Source organism: Schistocerca americana, chromosome 2 (assembly GCF_021461395.2).
Source record: "Schistocerca americana isolate TAMUIC-IGC-003095 chromosome 2, iqSchAmer2.1, whole genome shotgun sequence".
In the NCBI taxonomy this organism is placed as follows: domain Eukaryota; kingdom Metazoa; phylum Arthropoda; class Insecta; order Orthoptera; family Acrididae; genus Schistocerca; species Schistocerca americana.
Window position 1 is genome coordinate 445797062 of NC_060120.1, and position 22357 is coordinate 445819418.

At 37.9% G+C, this 22357-nt stretch overlaps 1 protein-coding gene across 2 annotated transcripts in view; it reads left to right on the forward strand.

Annotated features, from left to right (window-relative positions):
- The window catches only part of LOC124595913 (sorting nexin-8-like), a 108111-nt gene that overhangs the window by 72175 nt on the left and 13579 nt on the right, over window positions 1-22357 (forward strand). For both annotated transcript variants that reach the window (XM_047134824.1, XM_047134825.1), the window contains exons 7-10: window positions 1693-1895; window positions 2042-2163; window positions 6992-7126; window positions 12823-13039. In XM_047134824.1, coding sequence (XP_046990780.1) covers window positions 1693-1895; window positions 2042-2163; window positions 6992-7126; window positions 12823-13039 — 677 coding nt within the window. The remainder of the gene's footprint in view (window positions 1-1692; window positions 1896-2041; window positions 2164-6991; window positions 7127-12822; window positions 13040-22357) is intronic.

A 22357-nucleotide genomic window follows, 5' to 3' on the forward strand; every position in this document is an offset into this window, starting at 1 on the left:
ATTCAAGTGAAGGTAAGAAATACTAATTGCAATGCCAATGACTTTTCATTATTATTTATATTTAATACACTGAAGCACCAAAGAACCTGGTACAGGCATGCGTGCTCAAATACAGAGATATGCAAGTAGGCAAAATACGGCGCTGCGGTCAGCAAGGCCTATATAAGACAACAAGTGTCTGGCGCAGTTGTTAGGTTGGTTACTGCTGCTACAATCGCAGGTTATCAAGATTTAAGCGAGTTCGAACATGTGTTATAGTTGGCACATGGGGGATGGGACACAGCATCTCTGAGGTAGTGATGAAGTGGGGATTCTGCAGCTAATAAATGTGACCAACTAAGGTATTGGGTATGGAGATAACCTCATGAATCCTTGACCCTGCTTGTCAGCAGGGGACTGTTCAAGCTGATGGAGGCTCCGTAATGGTGTGGGGCATGTGCAGTTGGAATGATATGGGCCCCCTGTTACATCTAGATAGGACTCTGACAGGTGACACATTCGTAAGCATCCTGTCTGATCACCTGAATCCATTCATGTTCATTGTGCATTCTAATATATTCCAGCAGGACAATGCAATACCCCACATGCAGAATTGCTACAGAGTGGCTCCAGGAACATCTTCTGAGTTTAAACACTTCCACCAGCCTCCAAACTCCCCAGACACGAACATTACTGACCATATCTATGATGACTTGCAACATGCTGTTCAGAAGAGATCTGCACCCTGTTGTACTGTTAAGGATCAATGGACAGCCCTGCAGGATTTATGGTGTCGTGGGAGGCCCTATACAGTATTAGGCAGGTGTACCGGTTTCTTTGGCTCTTCAGTGTACTAGGACTAAAGAGTTACAGTGCACAATCTGAGGTACGTACTGTTTCCCTGTGCAAAGCTATGATTTTTAAAAAAATTACACTTTTAAAGCACAGTGTGGAAAAAGTTTTTTCCAACATTTTTCATAAGAAATCTGAATGATGTTCATTATTCATTATATTAGCTTAGAGGCCTACACACTATATGCATAAAAAAAGTGGGGAGTAGTAGGGCTTTGAAAATAGGGAAATTGGTGCCTAACAAATGACGGAGTACACATCTTTGAGCCTCCAAACCTGAATTTATTGAAAACAGTTAGAGTTGGACAAGGCTATTTGGTGTTTTTACTATTAAGTCATGTAGTTATCCATGTACCAAATCTGACTAAATTCTGAAATGGTCATCTTCTCGCCCCCTGTGAGATTACAAAGAATGACCCTTCACTGATAGGGCGGTAAACCTTAAGCTTCCTTCGAGTTAGCAAAGTATAATAATCATTGCAGTTTACCCTCAATTGGTCACGTAAATTATGCTTAGACAGAAAAATTCTGAGTTTCATTTTTTGGACTGTTGTGACTGACTTTTATGTAAGGCTCTGCAGTTGTGCACTCTTAATTCTGTGTTATGTAACTGTTCAGCACATTAGATTTTTTTTTTTCTTCCACTCCTGAAGAGGTAATTTGATCACTTTTGGGCCCTGCTTTGTTGGCTTTCATTTCCTGAGCTACAGGTTGTGTTTCTTGTATAGTGCAATTATGTGACTGTTGCACAATAAAGGATAATTTTGTTGTATAATCCAGTACAAACCATGAATAATCTGTGCTACATTTTAAAACTTGGGTTCAGAATACAATTGAATTTTCCTTTTATTTACTTCACAGCTGATTCGCATTTTATTGAAGAAAGACGGAAGTCATTACGGCGATGGTTGACTCTTGTGGCAAGACATCCTGTTGTCAATAAGGATCCTCTTGTAAATTTCTTTCTTACGTACGGTGGACCTGATGTGCAATACAAAATACGCGAAGTTTTTCGCAGAATGCCAGATGAATTTACGACATCAGAGCTAGCAGCTACGGCCAAAGTAAGTAACATTGTGATTGAAAGTAATATTATTTCGCTCGTGTCATTTGTTGATCAGTGGTTATGGATGAGCTTCTTCATTTTTTACGAAAATTTACTTTCAATTTTTGAATTTATGATAATTTGTTTGGTAATTCTTCTTCACAGGATCTTGTTCCTCCAGAGACACACAGTGAATTTGCAACAAGTCGGGACCAGATCCGAATAATCTTGAATGGCGTTGTACGCCTGAAGCAAATTGCTGATGCCATGGCTCTACGATCCCATGGGTAAACTCTTTATTATAATGACTCTTATTCAGTCGACAATATGCATCACACAAAACACAGAGAGAGAGAGAGAGAGAGAGAGAGAGAGAGAGAGAGAGAAGAAGAAGAAGAAGAGAGGGGGAGTGAGAATTGGGGTGGGGAGGACAAAAGGGGAGATATATCAAGTGACTGAGAGAGAGAGAGAGAGAGAGAGAGAGAGAGAGAGAGAGAGAGAGAGAGAGAGAGAGAATACAGTCGGTGCTTTGTATTACTGTATATGGACTGTGGCCTTTTTGCAAGAACTCTGACACTAGACTTATTACATCTAACACTTTATTTTAAAAATGATGACCACTTTCAATTCGTTATTCCTGTATCTTTAATTTCAACATCTCTGATAAATGTTAGTTAGTATAACAGCTGACTCTAGATAATTTGAAATGTAGGGCACCAGAGAAAAGTTCAAATAACCAAGAATTCAAAATAATAGGCATTCAAATAATCTAGAAAAACAGAGGAATAAATTCAGCAAAATGAGATTTTAAGTAAGAGTAAGTTTTTGTATCTACATATGTAGATAAATTTTTATTTTAATGATGTACAAAATAATACATACATATGTATGTATGGTATATACATAGAGTATATAAACAAGACACCAATGAAAATGTCACTCATCATTTCGAAAAATAGTCTGTGATTTTCTTTTGAGAGAATGAGCTCCATTTAGCATGGTCCAGCAAATTTTTTATTGGTAATGAGAGCCGAGAGGAAATCATCCTCAGAATGGAAACGAGTGACAACTGCTTTCGGAGTGACTGGAGTTGGCAGTTGGTCTTTGTTGTCTTCATTGTCCTCATCCTGACAGGCCAACAGTTCAACTTCAGTTAGAAAATCATGGACACAAATCTTATCAACAACATCCGCAAAGGGTAACATATGACAGATTGGTAGGATTTCATTAATTCCTGTGATTCTGATAGCTGCTCCACATTTTCTATTTGCAATACAAAACTGAACTTCGTGGTTATACTTGTCACAGCTGTTTTGTTCACATTCACACCTTTTTCAATGCTATTAAGCACAAGTGAAAGAATTTCAGTGTTGTCTGTGTTGATCATGTTGTGTGAGTTGTGCCCATTCAAAAATGGTTTTAGTTAATGAGTACAAAGTCAATCCTGGTGATCTAGACGTAAAATGCTTGACAGGGAACAAAGAGGACATATAATCAAATCCCGATTGGACTATGCACTTTTCGATCCACATTTTAACCTAGGCTTCACCTCTCAGTGATGTGAGATGTCTCCGGAAACGACATGTGGTTTGGATTCCTTGTTTAACTGTTGGCGCCATTTCCCTAATTGGATAACTGTGGTAGGTGAGGGACACACACGTCACCAAAGTAGGTCCAATTGAAAGTTTAGCACCAGGCTAATGAACCACATGAAATATTTGTTTAACAATACAAAGGGAAATGTCTGTTTGCAGTCTTTCTGCACATTTTTTAGTGTGATTGCATGACATTTTAAAAACTTTGAGAGCCGCCTCACTTGTCGCATAGTCTTCAGTCGTGAGAGAATTATCAAATATCAAAATATTGAGACTCATCTTATTTATTTAGCAGCAATTGCTGCACCATGCAGTCATCACATTGTTTTGAGAATAACCCACAGTTGAACATAATAAATAGTTGTGTATGTAACCAACTATAATTGTATATTTAAGCAACTAGCATACTTCATCCTTTATACTTAAAAATATATGAAACACCAACAGATCACAAAGGAAATTTCAGGAGCAGAATTATAGGCACTCTTGGTGAGATCAAAAATTAAACTGTAGGAAAGTTTTTTAGCCATAGTCCTTGAAATAGAATTTTTCCATACACCTGCTGTTTATTAATAGGTTCTATTTTATGGTGCCACAACTGTGACATTAATATGTAAAACAAATGCTTGTTAATGCTTCTCTTATACTCAGTCACGTGCACATTTCCCAGGACAGGACCATGTATGTAACCTAACAATCAGTTTCTGTGCTTCCAAGGATTATCAAATAAGATGTTAGTCACAAGATTGCAGGTACAGCAATAGTGTGTGGTTGCATATAGTGATATAATATTCTTTATACAGTGCTTTACACATCACAGTATGCAACTAAGGGAAATTTTTTCTTTCAAAAAACAACAATGACTTTCATACACAGGAATGTTTGCTTTGAGATCACTCGGTATCTCTTCATTAATTGAGAGTTATGTTTTCTCATGGATCATATTGATGATTTCTGGTTTCTCAAAACCAAACATACCACATCTTGGTCCTCTTGAACATGTCTTAGTATGCTCAATTAATGTCCCATAACTTAGCATAAATATTTAATGGTTGCCATATGTGTGTCCACATCCCAGGTCTTGTAATCTTTTTGAAACACTATCATGGCAGATAACGATATTGTAAAATCTGATAAGGGCATCCATTGTGCTTATTATCCTTTTAAAACAATACACTTTATACCTTTTATTTTAGTGAGGAGATACAAAAGATAATTAGCCATTTCTATTTAGATTTGAGTACTTACTGTAAAAAGATTGTGTGTATGTTTAAATAATTTCCTTTGTGCAGTGTCTGAAGCAATTAATAGAACTGATTTGTAAAGGGAGCTACATATGGACTACATAAAGTTGTGTTGTCACATTCTAAGACCATTGCACAATAAGAGTGGTGAAGAGTGTGTTCTGGGGTTCCTGCAGAGACAGTTCTGTAGCAGTGCGGTGTGAAGGTTCTGTCATCTTGATACGCACTTTTACCTGCAGCTGGCAGAACTTCCATTTCTTCCAGGAGCTCTTCCTGAAAATTGATTTTTACAAAGAAGAACTATTCAGATGTCGTGGAATATTATCTGGTTGTATTTGCCAGATTAAAAACAGACTTGAATTAACAAATCAGTAAACAACTCGATTAACAACTCAAGTTACAACTCCTTAGTAATACAAGTGTGACTAAACTGTTCAAAGGCTATTGGTGGAATCCTCCTTTAGCACATTCAACACTCTTAGGGCAACATTGATCATTGTCATAGAACTTCTTCGTGAATGGGCTCCATGGTGTGGGGCATGGTGCTGTAGACTCTGTGGTACTTGCAATGGTATGGTTTCATCAGATGTCTTTTCCCCACCGCACAACATCCCAGGAGCAACTGTGACAAATAATCCAACCACAACGAACCTAGAATCTGTTCAATACAACAACTCGTCCTAGTAACGTAAGTTAAACTTGATTGTCTACCGACTAGCCGTGATTTCTAAATTATATCAGGTATTATGGGGCAGGTATTTTGTAAACACCTGAATTAGTAATTCATGTCATAATGTGCAAATAAAGTGACATAGGACTGGAAGCGTACTCCAGAGCTTATGTATGTGGACCAGTATAAGTCTTCTGCTCAGAACATCTGAACTGCACATATTCATGGTGCTAACAATTTGATCAAGATTGTACAAACGTCTGTGATTCTGACTGTGAAGGAAGGAAAATCTTACACCTTGTGATTTCCATCTTTTTGGCATGCTGAAAGAACACCTGCTAGAGAAAGAGAATTTCCAGTGATAGGAATGTTCAGACAGCAATTCTCAATGGCTCTGTGACCAAGGAGCAGATTTCTATTGAACTGTTGGGTATAACTTAACAACCATTGTTTGCAGAGACTTTGTGACTATGTTGAAAATAGTGTCATGTATCTATGAAAGTGAATTGGTCTGTCATAATAATGCGTAACTTACTTTTTCATGCACCCTTGTAGCAGAAGCATCTTATGGTATATAAAATTCTCTTGGTGTTCAAACCACACCACATTTGAGTAGATACACAGTCTTTTGATGGTTTGCACTCTGTTCATTGTCAGGAGAGATTTGCCTACCATGGGCTGTGTTCCTCTTACATAGTGGCAGTTGGCAGGTTTGCTATAGGTGTCTTGCTGTGACCAGGTGGTATGCAAGGGGTGGGGTGGTGGTGGCAGCGAAGCGGGCGGGCGTGTTTGCATATGCAGGAAATTGACAATGAATGAAGTGCAACCCCTCCCATCGCACTCTTTCCCGCAGCCAGTATTTTGGAACAGAAAAGGATTCCAAAACCCTTTGTCACTACCTCTCTCTATACTGACAGTTTTTAATTTATGCTTTTCATGACTATTCTATGCCTATCTCCTGCCCTCAGTTTCTAAAAGATTATAATATCTCAGATTTCCTCAGCGCAGTTTATTAACCATAAGTTTTTGAGTGTTCTGCTGATTAGTTGATTCCATTTTTTCTTTCTGCGATATATTTTGACCGAAGAGCCAGTCATCTTTTAGTGTTTCGAGCTGTGTCGTGTGTTATCACTTTGTGGGCTCCAGCCCGTCTGGTTAGAATCTGAGCCATGGGTATGTGTAAAAACTCGCTGCGCCTGAAGAAAACTGGGTTGGTTATAGAATTACTGTGCAGAAAAATGAAGTTGACAACTTGGCTGAACACACAAAAGCACACAGTTAAGATTATAAAAATAATGTGAAAGACACCTGTGGATTTCAGCAGTATGTAATCTCACTGTGACTAAGACGGTGCAAATCTTCAAACGTTCAAGTTGCTTTTAAAAATTCTAAAACATGACATTTTTTTTTATAGAAAAGGGCCATTTTAATGCATGTATTCCCTGTGGTTGTTTTAGTGCAAAATTTAATGTTAACATTCAACAAATTTCTTTGCCTGATCTCCATAAATGAAATTACATATTTGATAAGGGTAAAATTACACTGAGAAACGTAATTGTGATATATTATTATAGATGCAGGTAAATAATAAGAGTATGTCTTGCAGGTATGCAGCGGACATGGCCGAACTTGGCTCACAACTTACAGCATTGGCAGGAGAGCCTCATGGATCGTCGTCTTGGGCCACTGGGGGTAATCCTGTGTGGGCAGATATGAAAAAGGGCTTCCATGTAATTTCTAAGTGAGTGACATAATTTTTTTTGTAGAATACATAATTACACACTGTAATGGCAACTCCAGGCATTAATTGTGGTCAGAAAATTAGTATAATTTTTTTTAAGTAGTACTTTAATAATCTTGCTAACACAATGAAATAGTTATAGATGTGATGAAAAGTACTAAGAAGTAGGGCCCTTGATGCTGAGCAGCTTTTGGCATGTAGTGGAACCATATTATTCAGAACAACCTATAAACAATTACTGTGCTGCATCACGTATTCTGTTATTGGATAGAATGTCTCTTGTGACTCAAAATTTTTAACGATGTGTCATTTTGACTACCATCTCCTCTTGCATTTTGTTTCTTCCTTTATAAAACTATGTCCTGCACAGTCTGTGTTGGAGGAATTTGGAGCAAACTTTCACTTCTTGCGATACACTCTTTTACTTTGTGATTTTGGAAAGCAAACAGAATGAGTGACAAACTAGACATGAAACTTAGTTAAATATTTTTCTTAAATTTGTTGTAAACTGTATAAAATGCCCCCTTAGATTTATCCCTGCTGTTGCACTTTGGCAGCTATAAGAAGGCCGTTCCTTTCCTATATGTGCTGTGTGTGTGTGTGTGTGTGTGTGTGTGTGTGTGTGTGTGTGTGTGAGAGAGAGAGAGAGAGAGAGAGAGAGAGAGAGAGAGAGAGAGAGAGAGCACTTTGACCTTTTTATTTCATGTAAGGCTGTATGAACTTACATTCCTTACAAGCTTTATGAACTCCCTTAAGTCATGTGATAAAAAGCTCTTTTTTAATAAAACAAGAAAAAAGGCAATAAACATTATTGATATTCCTACCCGGTACATATTGTTCTGTTGATTTATGAAGTCAACTTTCAAATGAAGTATTCCAAATGTTGTTTATATGTAAATGCACTTCACACAATTTCTTGGTAGAAAAGTGTGTCCATGTACATTTATTCATTTTTACTATTACTACTATTAACGTATGAGTTATGACTACATTCCTCCATGCTTTGTTACACTTCTCGTAGAATTTTGCATTTTGTGTAAGATATGAATTCTAAACCCTTTTGTCACCATACATTCTTCATGAGTTGATGATTGGTGCTAGATGTACTGGGAATCATGTAATTCATGCATCCAGTTATTGACTGAGAATGATGTGTAGTTTAAAGCTGCTTCAGCTGAAGATACAAAGTCTGAGTTCACCGACTACTGATTAATGCCGCTTGCTTCAGCTTTTGTCCTCATTGGGTAGGCCTCACACTAAGGCACCTATGTTTTCAGACACCACACTTATTGTTGCCAATTATAATACTGTTACACTCACTCACTGTAATGCTGCTAATCTGTTACATATATATGTTAGTAGAACAACTTTGTTTTCTTTATAACAGCTGCTTTGGCAAGAAGTTCCTCTGTCATCACTCTCGCCATTAGCTCAGTTGTGGAGAAAATAGCAGATTATTTGTTGTGACATTTTAGTATTTTAAATCATTTTGGAGTTACTATTGGCTCATGTTGTGTGTCATGTATTGATTTCCTCATAAAATAGCTCAACAGTTTCATTATCATTAATATTGTAGAAATGGTTGCTCAGAAAAACATTGGCTATCATTGTGAAATTCCCCACAAAATGTTATCACCATAACTGACTGACATCTTCAGATGCAATAAGCTACGAGTTAAGACTAAGGCCTCCTATTTATACCGGTCTAAAAGGATATGGTAGTGTGAAGGTGGCAAATTCAGATGCCAATGTGAACCAATCGTGGTCTGTAGAGGGGTGGACCACACACCACTTGGCAAATTAAGAACACAAATATTTCTGTGAACATGCAAAGACTGTTGGAATATGCACCTGCCCTGGTTCTATGACCATCCTGATCACTCTTGTCTGAATATTTGAGTAACAACCAAAGAATTATACCCCGAGTGACCTGTAGTTTCCCCTTTGTGGTTACTGTGACTTTAATATAGCCAGTGCTGCATCATATGCTGTGCTAAGTTGTAAACCTGTATCTCTGTCCACCAGATTAGTTGAGCAGCAAATTTCAATTGCTTCTTTAATTATAATGTCTCTGTACAAAGATGTTGGCCAGAGAATTTTAATACCTTTGTAAATTATATTTTTCTCTGTAATGGGACAGTGCCTGGGCAAGGCAGATTTTTCTGCTTGATCCAGACATGCATTGTCAATGTTAGACACATGTCTCCCACATTGTGACAAGTGTTTTCAATGTATGACATCCCAAAGCTGCAGGGAATCTTATAAATGACCCTTCTTGGCAATCATGATTGTCCTTAACAAATCTCTTCAGTTCTGATGGTGGATGGAAAGAGCATTTAACTCCAGTATTCTGCCTATTTTCAAAGTTAAACAGTCAGTTTATGGAAAGACAAACAATCCTGATTGTTCACTTTCTTCTAGCTCCTCACATGCATTGAATATGTTGGGCAAGGCGTATCTCCTATTCAGAATATACATTTTGTAGGAAAAATGTATAGAAGTGGTATAGCTCATTGGGTAAGGCTGGCAGAATCCACTATGATTCATGCTCTGTGGACCAACATCCTAAGCACACCACTTTGTTGAGAAAGATGGTGACAGCTGGCAACCTGTAACTATAAGTCCGTGTGTGTTGGTTCACAATACACAGTATGACCTTGGGTACTGTCCTGTTTTCTCCAGATAGCATGTCAAGAAGCATTATTTTGCCATTTTTAAATTTTATTTGCAATTTTTATGTTTGCCAGGGTAGTAAGATGACCCTTATCATGGTTGTCTCAGATCAGGTTCTTAAAAACACCTCTGCCACAGATATTCTTAGCTATGCTTTTCTGTGCCATTTAAATGCATACATATTAATTGAATTTCTTTAGCAAATTAGTTATGTTCCATTAAATCTCTCTCTCTCTCTCTTGCTAATCCACTTAGCATATCTCAACTACATTATGTTGTATAACTGGACGAAATATTAGTATTGTCAGTAGGTACTTACATAAAATATACAACACAGTTGTGCTGTGCTGTGTCACAACCAGTGGAGAAATTTCAAAGTCCTCTTTAAATATGGTGTACAGGTGCCTGTAAATTTACATATTCAGTGAGCCAAGTTTACACTTTCTATAACCTGTTGAACTTATAGAACAGTGTGCTCTTTGGCCAAATTATTTTTGCATGAAGCTTTGTGTTGAAACTTTCTTACAGATTAGTAATGAGCACCAGAATAATGAGACTCGAGTGAGACCTTTGGCTTCAACAGACAAGTGCATTACCACATAAGGTATCCAAAGAACAATTTGTGAACCACCCTCACTATCTTACTTCCACCACCATCTCTTCTTCTATCTTCCAAACTAACAGAAGTTCTGCATACCATACAGGGGTAGATATTGCAGAGAAATGGCTTAGCCACAGCATAGATTATTGTTTGTGGAATGAATTTTCACTCAGTGGCAGTGGAGTTGCTGATTTGAAGTTTGGAAGGTGGAAGAAGAGGATAACTCAGATGGTTGAGCACGTGCCCATGAAAGGCAGATGTTTGAGTCCCAGCTCGGCCCTCAGTTTTAAACCATCAGGGAGTTCCAAAATTGGTGTGCACTTCACTGCAGAGTGACATTCATCCTGAAGTTTTTGTGTTTGTTGACTGATAAAAAATATGGATTAATTTTGTAATGAAGTGCTGCTACATTTACATATCCAGTGAAACCACATTTAGACCTTTACTTCGGTCAACGTACTGTGTTTCAAGATCAGTTGTGTTCTTGCAACTTTCTTCTCTTTTACGATTATTAATTATAAATTATTAACATTTGCAACATTTGAAGTCACCATTGATATTGTCTTACTAGACACTGGCATAGTGCATATCTTACAATAATAGAAAACATAATTGATTGTACATGCTGATGGCTGTTACACTGTTATATTAAATACAGATTGTTTTAATTCCATCCCGCTTCCAAACAGATACAGTACAGGTAATAACATTGAAGTTTAAAACTGAGGTAATTTGGTTGGCAAATAACATTCTATAATCATTCAGAGATCTAACTGGATCCTGGGGTGACATTGAGCTCATTCATACCAGCTGTCTTTAAGTCTTGCTGATCTATACCAGTCGTTCATCTTTTGGCATCTATGTCAGTCACCTATGCAATATTACAGGAATTAAATGAATGGAAAGCATAGCATTTTTTCCTTGAGAGTAAGCATTAGAAGACAATTATAAGTTGTTTTTTTTGTATAATTCTCATACCAAAGATTGAAATCTGAACATTAACTTTCTTTCTTATAATAAACCTTAACATACAATCAATTTTTTGTAAGTGCTTGGCCTAAGTACTTACAGTAGAACTTCAGATTTGTTCATTTTATAGCCGACTTCATGTGTTTTGTAATCACTTCTGTCAGTAATTCCATCTTAGCTTCATGTGACTACAGGTTAAGTCTATAGCACCTATATCTGATAAGGACAGTTCCATATAGAGCTTAATTAGTTAGATTTCTGAGCTTAAATTCTGATTATAATACAGGGTTTGGGTTTGTCTGCTTTAATTTAGGCTATAACACTATTACCAAAATCATGAACTTTTGCTTTTGAATTGTTTCTGGTATTCTGATAGAATACTAACTTTTTTCAACAACTGGATTCCATCCACAGGACCTAGTCTGTGATAATACTGTCATTGTTGGATCTGCTGATTATTAACTAATGAATGCAGTTCTAAGTTGTTTTCGCATGTCGTCTTCTGAATGATTTCACAGAATATGTTTTCTCAGTTGATACTAATTAAATAGTCTTGTATGAATGATTTTGTCTATCAACTGCTGTAGTGTGATTCTGAGGTTGTCTCTGAAATTTTCGACAGAGTTGTTGCGAGTCTTGTTGCTTATGAGGGATTCAGTTTTAATCTGCATGTAACAGTGTTCTTTGAACAGTTTTGTAAGCAAGTAGAATGCTTAGCTTAATAAAGTGAGACAGCTTATTGAAAGACACAGAAGCTTCACCTTAATTTCCTGTTTACTCAGATGCACATTTCTTCAAGATGTATTTGTTCTGCTTCCAATTTGAGCAGGCTTAAAATATTATGAACATCTTGATCTTTAGAGTCATTTAAAATTGAGAAGTCTGCTGTGAATACTTCAATGTTTAAGACCCCTCAATTCATCAAGGTGAGCCTTTTGGGTAGAATTCATAGCAAATTTGAAGAAACTTGGCCACTGAGAGTATTTTATAACAGATTTTTTATTTTAAACACTATTTTTTCTATGTGCTACAGTTAGCTGAATATGACTATCTGATATTACTCATACTGTTAAACTCATAGGCTAAGATTAAAAAAGTCAATTAATGTATTTACAATAAGAAAAAATTGTGAAATTATGAGGAATTCACTCTCGTTACACATTCCAAATTCGATGAACACAATGAGGCTTTGAAATGATCCAAGAGGTGCACTTGGATGCTGCAATTTTTAATGCACTGCAAGGTTCAAATTGCTGTCTAACACACAATTTTGATGTTGTACACACCGTACATAGAAAAGATTTTTATTTTTAGATAAATGTAGATTCACTGTAATCCATTCTTCCATCTACCCAACATGTGTCCTCATTTCATATAGTAAGAAGTATTTAATACCTATTCCATTCTTTCAACTTCTTATTCTTGTTAACTAAATGGATTTTTTTTCTCACAGAGAGTTTGGACTACTATCAAGCAAAGCTCTGCGGCAGGCTGTGAGGGAAGAGGAAGAAGTCTGTGAGAAGTTGAACCTACTGCTTGATGTACTGATATCTCATCGTGAGCTATGTGACCGCCATGAACGTGGTGTTGCGCAAGATCATGCAAAGGCACTGGCAAAAATGCTTGCACTCAAGAAAAGGCAAATGCAAGGTGTCATTAAAGGCACTGATGTAAGTAATCTTAAGAATTACTGTGTTGTTGAACTATGGTGATCTTAAACAGTGGAAAATCCAGGGTGCAATGTAACAATATAATGAAAAGGATAATTGGTAGTCACCACATAACGGAGATGCTGAGTCACAGAAAGGCACAACTAAAAGAGTATCCAAAAGTTAGCTTTCAGCCGACAAGGCCTTTGTCAAAAATAGACAACATACATACACACTCACACAAACGCAACTTGCACACACATGACCACAGTCTCTGGCAGCTGGAGCCATTTTTCAGGTGCCAGAGACTGTGGTCATGTGAATTTGGATTTGGGTGAGTATGTGCATGTGCGTAAGTTGTCTATTTTTGACAAAGGTCTTGTTGGCCGAAAGCTAACTTTCTGACAATCTTTTTGTTGTGCCTTTCTACAACTCGGCATCTCCACTATGTGGTGAGTAGTAACTATCTGCCGGCCGAGGTGGCCGAGCGGTTCTAGGTGATACAGTCTGGAACCGCGTGACCACTACGGTTGCAGGTTTGAATCCTGCCTCGAGCATGGATGTGTGTGATGTCCTTAGGTTAGTTAGGTTTAAGTAGTTCTAAGTTCTAGGGGACTGTTGATCACAGCAGTTAAGTCCCATAGTGCTCAGAGCCATTTGAACCATTTGAAGTAACTATCCTTTTCATTATATTGTTCTGATAACCTTAAAATATTTGATTCAATGATCAAATGAAGCCTCCTTTTCATAAATATGTGTTGACTGCCTTTGTAACTGCACAAACATACACGTACTGATATGATAAGACAGAGTTGAGAGACATGTATATGGAAAATTTGATGGGCAAGTTTTCTATGTCTTCTGGAGCCAGCTTCAAATGAGTATACACTAAATATCAAAAAAGAAAGGAAAAGCCAAGATGTAGGATACACAAAACAATGTTCTGACTCGTTAGATAATTTAGTGACCATTGTGGACAAAAAGAGTTTGTGTTGAACTGATTGTGGGGAGGTATTTATTTAAGCTGAAATAATGTAGGTAGAAATCCCGATATGTTTGTGTTTAGTAAGAAATAAAGTCACACAAGTAAAGCATGAAATGAAAAGGAGGTAAAAATAATGTGATGCAAAACTGTACTTAGATTAAAAAAAGAGCATGTTTGTAAAAGCAAGTTGTTAATGCTTCATCTTAGTTTCCTAGTATTCACTATTGTTTGGTTGTTCTCTCTAGCAATACACAAGAAACAATTCAGTCTGTAGGGACATTACATGAAACAGCAGCTAAAACTGGGCAACGAATTTCAGATGAGAAATTGCATTACGTGGAAGAAATCAGTTTGAATTCAGCAATCCTCCTTTAATCAACAGATTCAGGAAAATCTCTGAAATGGACAAATTCAGATATCTGATTGAGACATTGCTCTGCCAGGGCTAAATCTGGAAACTAACAAAAGAAGAATTGCAAAATTGTGACTCACATTGAACAGATATAATAAAAAATCTTTCGAGGAAAGCAAAACTTGGACCTTACAACACAGTTCTAAAAGTAGAAAAACTTAACATATGTCAAATAAAAATTATTAAAAAATAAGAAGGAAAAATTCTTATCTTAGTGTTTGGACCAGTAATGAAATTGGAATTGGAGAAGTAGAAACAGAAGGGTGGGGGTGGGGGTTGGGGGAATTACAGAAAGAGCCAGGAAGCATCACCCACAAATCCATACTCCCCTCTGGAGAATGTATAACAACCTCACAAAACAAATCCTGAATTCAGCTGTAGAACTGTAACAGTAGATGCAGAAATGCACAAAAACCTAAAGGAAATTGTCTTATCGGAAGGAATCTTTGGAGATAGATAAGTTCTCAGCCAAACTTAAGAACAACAAAAATTGCTATGGAGGTTTCTCAATGAGTTGCAGGATACACATAAAGTTGGAAGAAGAAACATAATGGACAGACCAAGAAATGATGGGAGCAGAAGGAGAAAATAGGTATTACGTGAGTTTAAATGTGCTCCCTAGTTTTGCATAATGGAATAAAAATGAAGTTTTGTAGTTTAGGAATTGGTATAATAAAAGAAGATCAAATTGTGAGAGACAGGACGACACAATGATGTCATAAAAGGATATGAAGAAAGTCCTCAGAGTAGTGTGAAATGTTGAGAGAGGGAGAACGACTGAAAGACCGAGATTAACATCAAGGAGCTGTGAGTGCATCTTGTGTAGGTTGGAAAATAATGAACAAACCCAAAAGTATTCTCAATATTATGAGAAGGGAAGTTGCCACTCACCATATAGTGGAGATGCTGGGTTGCAGATAGGCACAGCAAAAAGACTTTCACAATTAAAGCTTTCAGCCATTGCCTTTGTCAACAAAACACACACACACACACACACACACACTCTCTCTCTCTCTCTCTCTCTCTCTCTCTCTCTCTCTCTCTCTCTCTCTCTCTCTGTTAAGCAAATGCAGCTCTCACAAACGACTGCACTCTCAGGCAACTGGAACCACACTGCGAGCAGCAGCACCAGTGCATGATGGGAGTGGCAACTGAGTGGGGTTAAGGAGGAGGCCAGGGCAGAGAGGGGGGGAGGGATGGTGGGGGTGGCAAACAGTGAGGTACTGCAGGTTAGATGGAGGGCACGGGAGATGCGGGGAAGGGGGGGGGGGGGAGTAGCAGAAAAGGAGAGGAATAAAAAAAACTGGTGGTGGAATGATGGCTGGCTATGTAGTGTTGGAACGGGAAGAGAGAAGGGGCTGGATGGGTGAGGACAGTGACTCGCATAGGTTGAGGCCAGGAGGGTTACGGGGACTTAGGAAAGGATCCATATGGCACCGGCTGTGAAGCAGTCATTTAAATACATAATAAAAGTATGACATGGTAGTGAGTGGGTATATTTCACAGCATAAAGTATGGTAAAAACTTTCACAGGCATAATAAACAGTCCCCAAGAGCAAAACTGATGGAGTAATCCAGAGCAGCAGCATGAGTAAATTCGTATACAAAGACACTTGAGCAAAGATGTGTTTGAGCAGCTCTTGACATTGGTAGAAGTAGACAGCCACAGTTCCCCTTGGCAGTGGTGATATTAGATTTGCACTGGCACAGGCGTAATGTGTGGCAGATTGTGGCGGGCACAACAGCAGTGCTGCTCTTTGCCAGTTGAACCCTGTGATGATCATCCTGGAGAATCAGCGAGCCTTTGTGGTATGCCACACTGAGTCTCTTAGCCGCTTGTGTTGGCCATCGTATGTTTGCGAGGGTGGAGAGCAGACTGGCTGTAACTGCAGCTGGCAGTAGAGACAGTGGCAATGACTGTTTGCAATGCGCATCAAAAGATGTTAGCCCAGTGGATTACCACAATTCTTCCCTATTATGGGGATGAGGAGCAGCTCTGCAAGTCAGGCATTCATTACGAATGTCTTCTTGCTTCTTAAAAGGTACTGGGTCAGAGGTGAGGTACACGGAACCATCGATTGGGAAATCAAAAGTGGAAATGGTGTCTAAGCCAAAAAGATTTTCCTTGATTGTGCTGAATATAACAAGAAAGGTGCATTGCTATACAATGTTCTTCTTAGCCACTTCTAGTGCACCCGACATGGTGGATCCGCCATCACAGTAGGGTGAGCGGCTACTCGAGGGCATCGTTTTCACTTAAGTCTTCCAGCCCACTGTCAAGTTCTTCATGCAGTATTATATCTCCCATCTCATCTACATCCTCTTTTGTTTCAATAATATTACTTTCGAGTTCATCTCCCTTGTGTAGACTGTCTGTGTACTCCTGCCACCTTTCTGTTTTCCCTTCTTTGCTTAGGACAGGATTTCCATCTGAGCTCTTTATATTCATACAGCTGCTCTTGTTTTCCTGAAAAACCTCTTTGATTTTCCTGTAGTTGGCATCTGTGTTTCCCGTAGTGAATTATGCATTTAAATCCTTATTCCCTCTGGAACCCTCAACAGCCTCTCATTATTTCAACATATTAGGTCCTATATCCTTATTTCCTACCTTTCATGCAATTTCTTCACTTTTAAACTACAGTTCAGCTATACAAATAAAAGGGTAAATGTTTATTTTGCAAAATCGTATAGCTCTGAAAGTTCTTAATTGATTGCTTTGAAATTTTGACACAATGTTGCACTCTAAGACAGCAGTTTTTTGGTACCTATTTCTTAAAAAGAACTGGAAATTTTTGAGATTTAAAAAAAAAAATCCCATTGCAACATTGTGTCAAAATTTCAAAGCTCTAAGTTAGAAACTTGAGAGTTTTGCAGTTAGGAAGATTTACAGTTTCTATATAAGTACAAACACAGATTTTTGTTTCTTCAAAATCTCAAATCTCCAAAAGTTCTTCACAGATTGCTTTGAAATTTTGACACAACATTGCATTTCAACACTCATATTTTTTTAATATACCTACTGGAATGCCATCTGGTATATTCGCTTAAATGTTTTAGCGCAAATATCTGTGGGAAAATAATAGATATTGAAGAACGGCTTTCACTTGTGTGAATTTAGAGCTGGGGCTCATGAAAGTAAGTACTGAGATACATTCTAATACTTAAGCAAACATTATTTTCAGCACAAACTTATGTTTTTTTTTTAAATGGGCATCTCATATTATTTGTTACACAATTAATAACATGAAAAATCAAGAAAAGAATGGTGTTTTTTGCATCACAATACATCAATTACGTCCCAAGAAATTGCAAAATGAAGTTGACACTTAAAGTTGATGAAATGTGATACTTTTTCATATCCCAAGATGAAAGCATGAATCCCACGTTGCTCGTAATTGCTATATGATTGATGTACAGCTATGCAACAAATGCTGTACTTATTTTGCTCTTCATTTTCCAACTATTGAATTCATCCCCCAGCACAATTAAATTTTCATCTCCCTTAATTACATGAATAATACCCGTTAGCTCATCAGACATAACTTCAGTTGCTCTCTTCATCTGCGGAAATAGTTGGCGTATAAACTTGTACTACTTTTAGTGTCTGTCTTGACTATGATAATGCATTCAATATAATGTTAATAGTAGCTAACTTGCGTTCATATTTTCTTACTCATTATTAAACCTACTTTTGCATTACCCTAAATTGATATTGTATTTATAAGCCTGCATTCATCTGACCAGAACTTGTGTACCTCCTGCCACCAAATTTAATTAATGCCACTACATCCAACTGTAACCTATCCATTTCCCATTTTAAATTTTCTAACATACCTACCCAATTAAGGCATCTGACATTCCATGCTCCGATCCGTAGAACGCCAGTTTTGTTTCTCCTGATGATGAAGTGCAGAGTAGTCTCTGCTAAGAGAGCTGGAAGGAGAACTTTTGTACCGTGGAAATCCCGTCATCATTTAATCACACAAGTGCAACAGCTATTTTGAATTAATATAAAGTAATTTACAAAAAGGAAGTACAATAAAGCAACACATCTACTTAACTAATACGTGCCATTATTGGCTGGCTCCACAACTTAAGTCCAGAAATCTGTCCAGGAGAACAAAATGTCAGATGCAATAAACTTAACATATCAAGTATTAACATATGGCTCAGGAACCATAGACAGTGACTCAGCAGAACATGCGAACCCAACAAAAATAGCACTGCTACAAAATCCAGTGGGATGAAGAATCAGACTTCGATACTTGGATGACGTACAAGATGACCTAAATATTATTGATGTCAAAGGAGGGAGACACAAGACACTGGACAGGGACAAATAGAGTGATGTCCTAGAGTAGGGCAGGGCCTGTCGAGGGCTGTAGAGCCAGGAGGAGGAGGAGGAAGAAGAAGAAGAAGAATGAGAATTTATAGGACTGCTATAGTTTGTGTTAATGTGTAATATCTTGGCATATTTTATTAGGATATGGCTCTGAGGATAAGTGTCAGAATACAAATCAAAAGAACTATTTTTCAGTTCTCAGTTGGTTTTAGATTTTTATTACTTGTTTCACCTTCACCAATTATTTGCATGTGTGTTGCACTTTGGTTTGGAGTCTATGTTAAACCCTAGGTCCCCTTGTAAATGGCTGTATAAGACAGTTGAAAAATTGGATGAAGGCACGAGTGTACTACATCCACTAGAACCATACCTAGTTACACTGTGGAAACCAATTGTATAGTTGATGCTATGTCTTCTCTTTTTAATAGTGGTACCATCATATCAATAAGAAGCAATGTGTTATCTAAAGTGTCGGTGTTGTTGTTGTTGTTGTTGTTGTTGTTGTTGTTGTCTTCAGTCCTGAGACTGGTTTGATGCAGCTCTCCATACTACTCTATCCTGTGCAAGCTTCTTCATTTCCCAGTACCTACTGCAATCTGCATCCTTCTGAATCTGCTTAGTGTATTCATCTCTTGGTCTATCTCTACGATTTTTACCCTCCACGCTGCCCTCCAAAGCTAAATTGGTGATCCCTTGATGCCTCAGAACACGTCCTACCAACCGATCCCTTATTCTAGTCAAGTTGTGCCACAAACTGCTCTTCTCCCCAATTCTATTCAATACCTCCTCATTAGTTATGTGATCTACCCATTTAATCTTCAGCATTCTTCTGTAGCACCACATTTCGAAAGCTTCTATTCTCTTCTTGTCCAAACTATTTATCGTCCACGTTTCACTTCCATACATGGCTACACTCCATACAAATACTTTCAGAAACGACTTCCTGACACTTAAATCTATACTCGATGTTAACAAATTTCTCTTCTTCAGAAACGCTTTCCTTGCCATTGCCAGTCTACATTTTATACCCTCTCTACTTCGACCATCATCAGTTATTTTGCTCCCCAAATAGCAATACTCTTTTACTACTTTAACTGACTCATTTCCTAATACAACTTCCTCAGCATCACCTGACTTAATTTCACTACATTCCATTATCCTTGTTTTGCTTTTGTTGATGTTCATCTTATATCCTTCTTTCAAGACACTGTCCATTCCGTTCAACTGCTCTTCCAAGTCCTTTGCTGTCTCTGACAGAATTACAAGGTCATCAGCAATGAAGTTTTTATTTGTTCTCCATGGATTTTAATACCTACTCTGAATTTTTTCTTTTGTTTCCTTTACTGCTTGCTCAATATATAGATTGAATAACATTGGGGAGAGGCTGCAACCCTGTCTCACTCCCTTCCCAACCACTGCTTCCCTTTCATGCCCCTCCACTCTTACATCTGCCATCTGGTTTCCGTACAAACTGTAAATAGCTTTTCACTCCCTGTATTTTACCCTTGCTACCCTCAGAATGTGAAAGAGAGTATTCCAGTCAACATTGTTGAAAGCTTTCTCTAAGTCTACAAATGCTAGAAACGTAGGTTTGCCTTTTCTTAATCTAGCTTCTAAGGTAAGTCGTAGGGTCAGTATTGCCTCACGTGTTCCAATATTTCTACGGAATCCAAACTGATCTTCCCCAAGGTCGGCTTCTACTAGTTTTTCCATTCGTCTGTAAAGAATTTGCGTTAGTATTTTGCAGCCGTGACTTATTAAACTGATAGTTTGGTAATTTTCACATCTGTCAACACCTGCTTTCTTTGGGATTGGAATTATTATATTCTTCTTGAAGTCTGAGGGTATTTCGCCTGTCTCATATATCTTGCTCACCAGATGGTTGAGTTTTGTCAGGACTGGCTCTCCCAAGACTGTCAGTAGTTCTAATGGAATGTTGTCTACTCCCGAGACCTTGTTTTGACTCAGGTCTTTCAGTGCTCTGTCAAACTCTTCACGCAGTATCATATCTCCCATTTCATCTTCATCTACATCCTCTTCCATTTCCATAATATTGTCCTCAAGAACATCGCCCTTGTATAGACCCTCTATATACTCCTTCCACCTTTCTGCTTTCCCTTCTTTGCTTAGAACTGGGTTTCCATCTGAGCTCTTGATATTCATACAAGTGGTTCTCTTTTCTCCAAATGTCTCTTTAATTTTCCTGTAGGCAGTATCTATCTTACCCCTAGTGAGATAAGCCTCTACATCCTTACATTTGTCCTCTAGCCATCCCTGCTTAGCCATTTTGCACTTCCTGTCGATCTCATGTTTGAGACGTTTGTATTCCTTTTTGCCTGCATCATTTACTGCCTTTTTATATTTCTCCTTTCATCAGTTAAATTCAATATTTCTTCTGTTACCCAAGTGATAGGTCTCATTAAATTTGCAATAAATTGGATTTTTCTGGGAGTTTAGAAATGTAAAATTTTTTCATTCCACTAAAGAGAATAACACAGCAGCTGCTGACCACATTAACTGGATATACTCTACAAAGTACATAGTGGTAGCAATGCCTGGATGTGCAAAAGAGAATGAAACCAGATTTTGACAGGTTTAAAGCCACTGACAGACTACATTTCATTTGTAAAGCAGTACATGATAGTTTCATGGCATACTGGAGAAGAAACTGGAATAGTTAATGTTTGGAATAAGAGAGTGTAAAAAAGAAAAAAATCATAATTACTGTATGTTCTGTCCAAGGCGTCATATGTATCACAGAAATCTAATGGGAGAATTTAAAGAACTCACTTTCACTATAGAGTGCATCATTGTCCTGTGTCATGTGTATTCAGATAAATACAGCTCACAAAGCTAGGATTAGTGTATTTGCAATTTGTCCAGAGTTGTGTAAGTTATAACACGTGCAATACACTGAAATGGAACAGTAGAAGCAGATATGGTACTATAAATTGTCTATTTACCAGATGGTTATTATTAAAAATTCCCTATTTAACATATTATAACACGGAAAATAATTGCCATATAAGCACCAAGCTTAGTAGCATTAATGCCAAGGACATGTGGAAGAGTAATAGTACAGAAGCAATTCAATTGAAACACTTAATGTGCTGCTGTGGTACATCATGCCAATACATACGGGTACCATTACTGCTACAGAAGGGGCTCAATATGGCATCCATCAGTGTATCAGTGTCCAGAAGCCTGAAAGTGCAGGATTGCATTCTGCACAACAGAACAAAACATATCCATAGGTATGCTGGCTACCTCTCTTGATATGTTGATATGCTGCTCTTCGGATCAGCACGTGTGAATGTTCCCCTGGCAAACCCTGTCCTTCAGGTAGCCACATAACCAAATGTGTTTCGGAGAAGCAGAAGAACTTCATGAGTGATGTACAGTGGGCTCCATCTTGCAGGAAAACTGTTGAGATCAGTGTGTCTTTCTCCTGTAGGGTGGATATGACTTGCTGGTGAAGCATATCACTGTAATGATCTCCAGTCACACTGCATGTCTTTGGTCCTTGAGTGCCAACCTGTTCAAAAAAGAATGGCCAATGACGAACACAGCTCTGAAGCCACAGCATACGGTGACATGTTC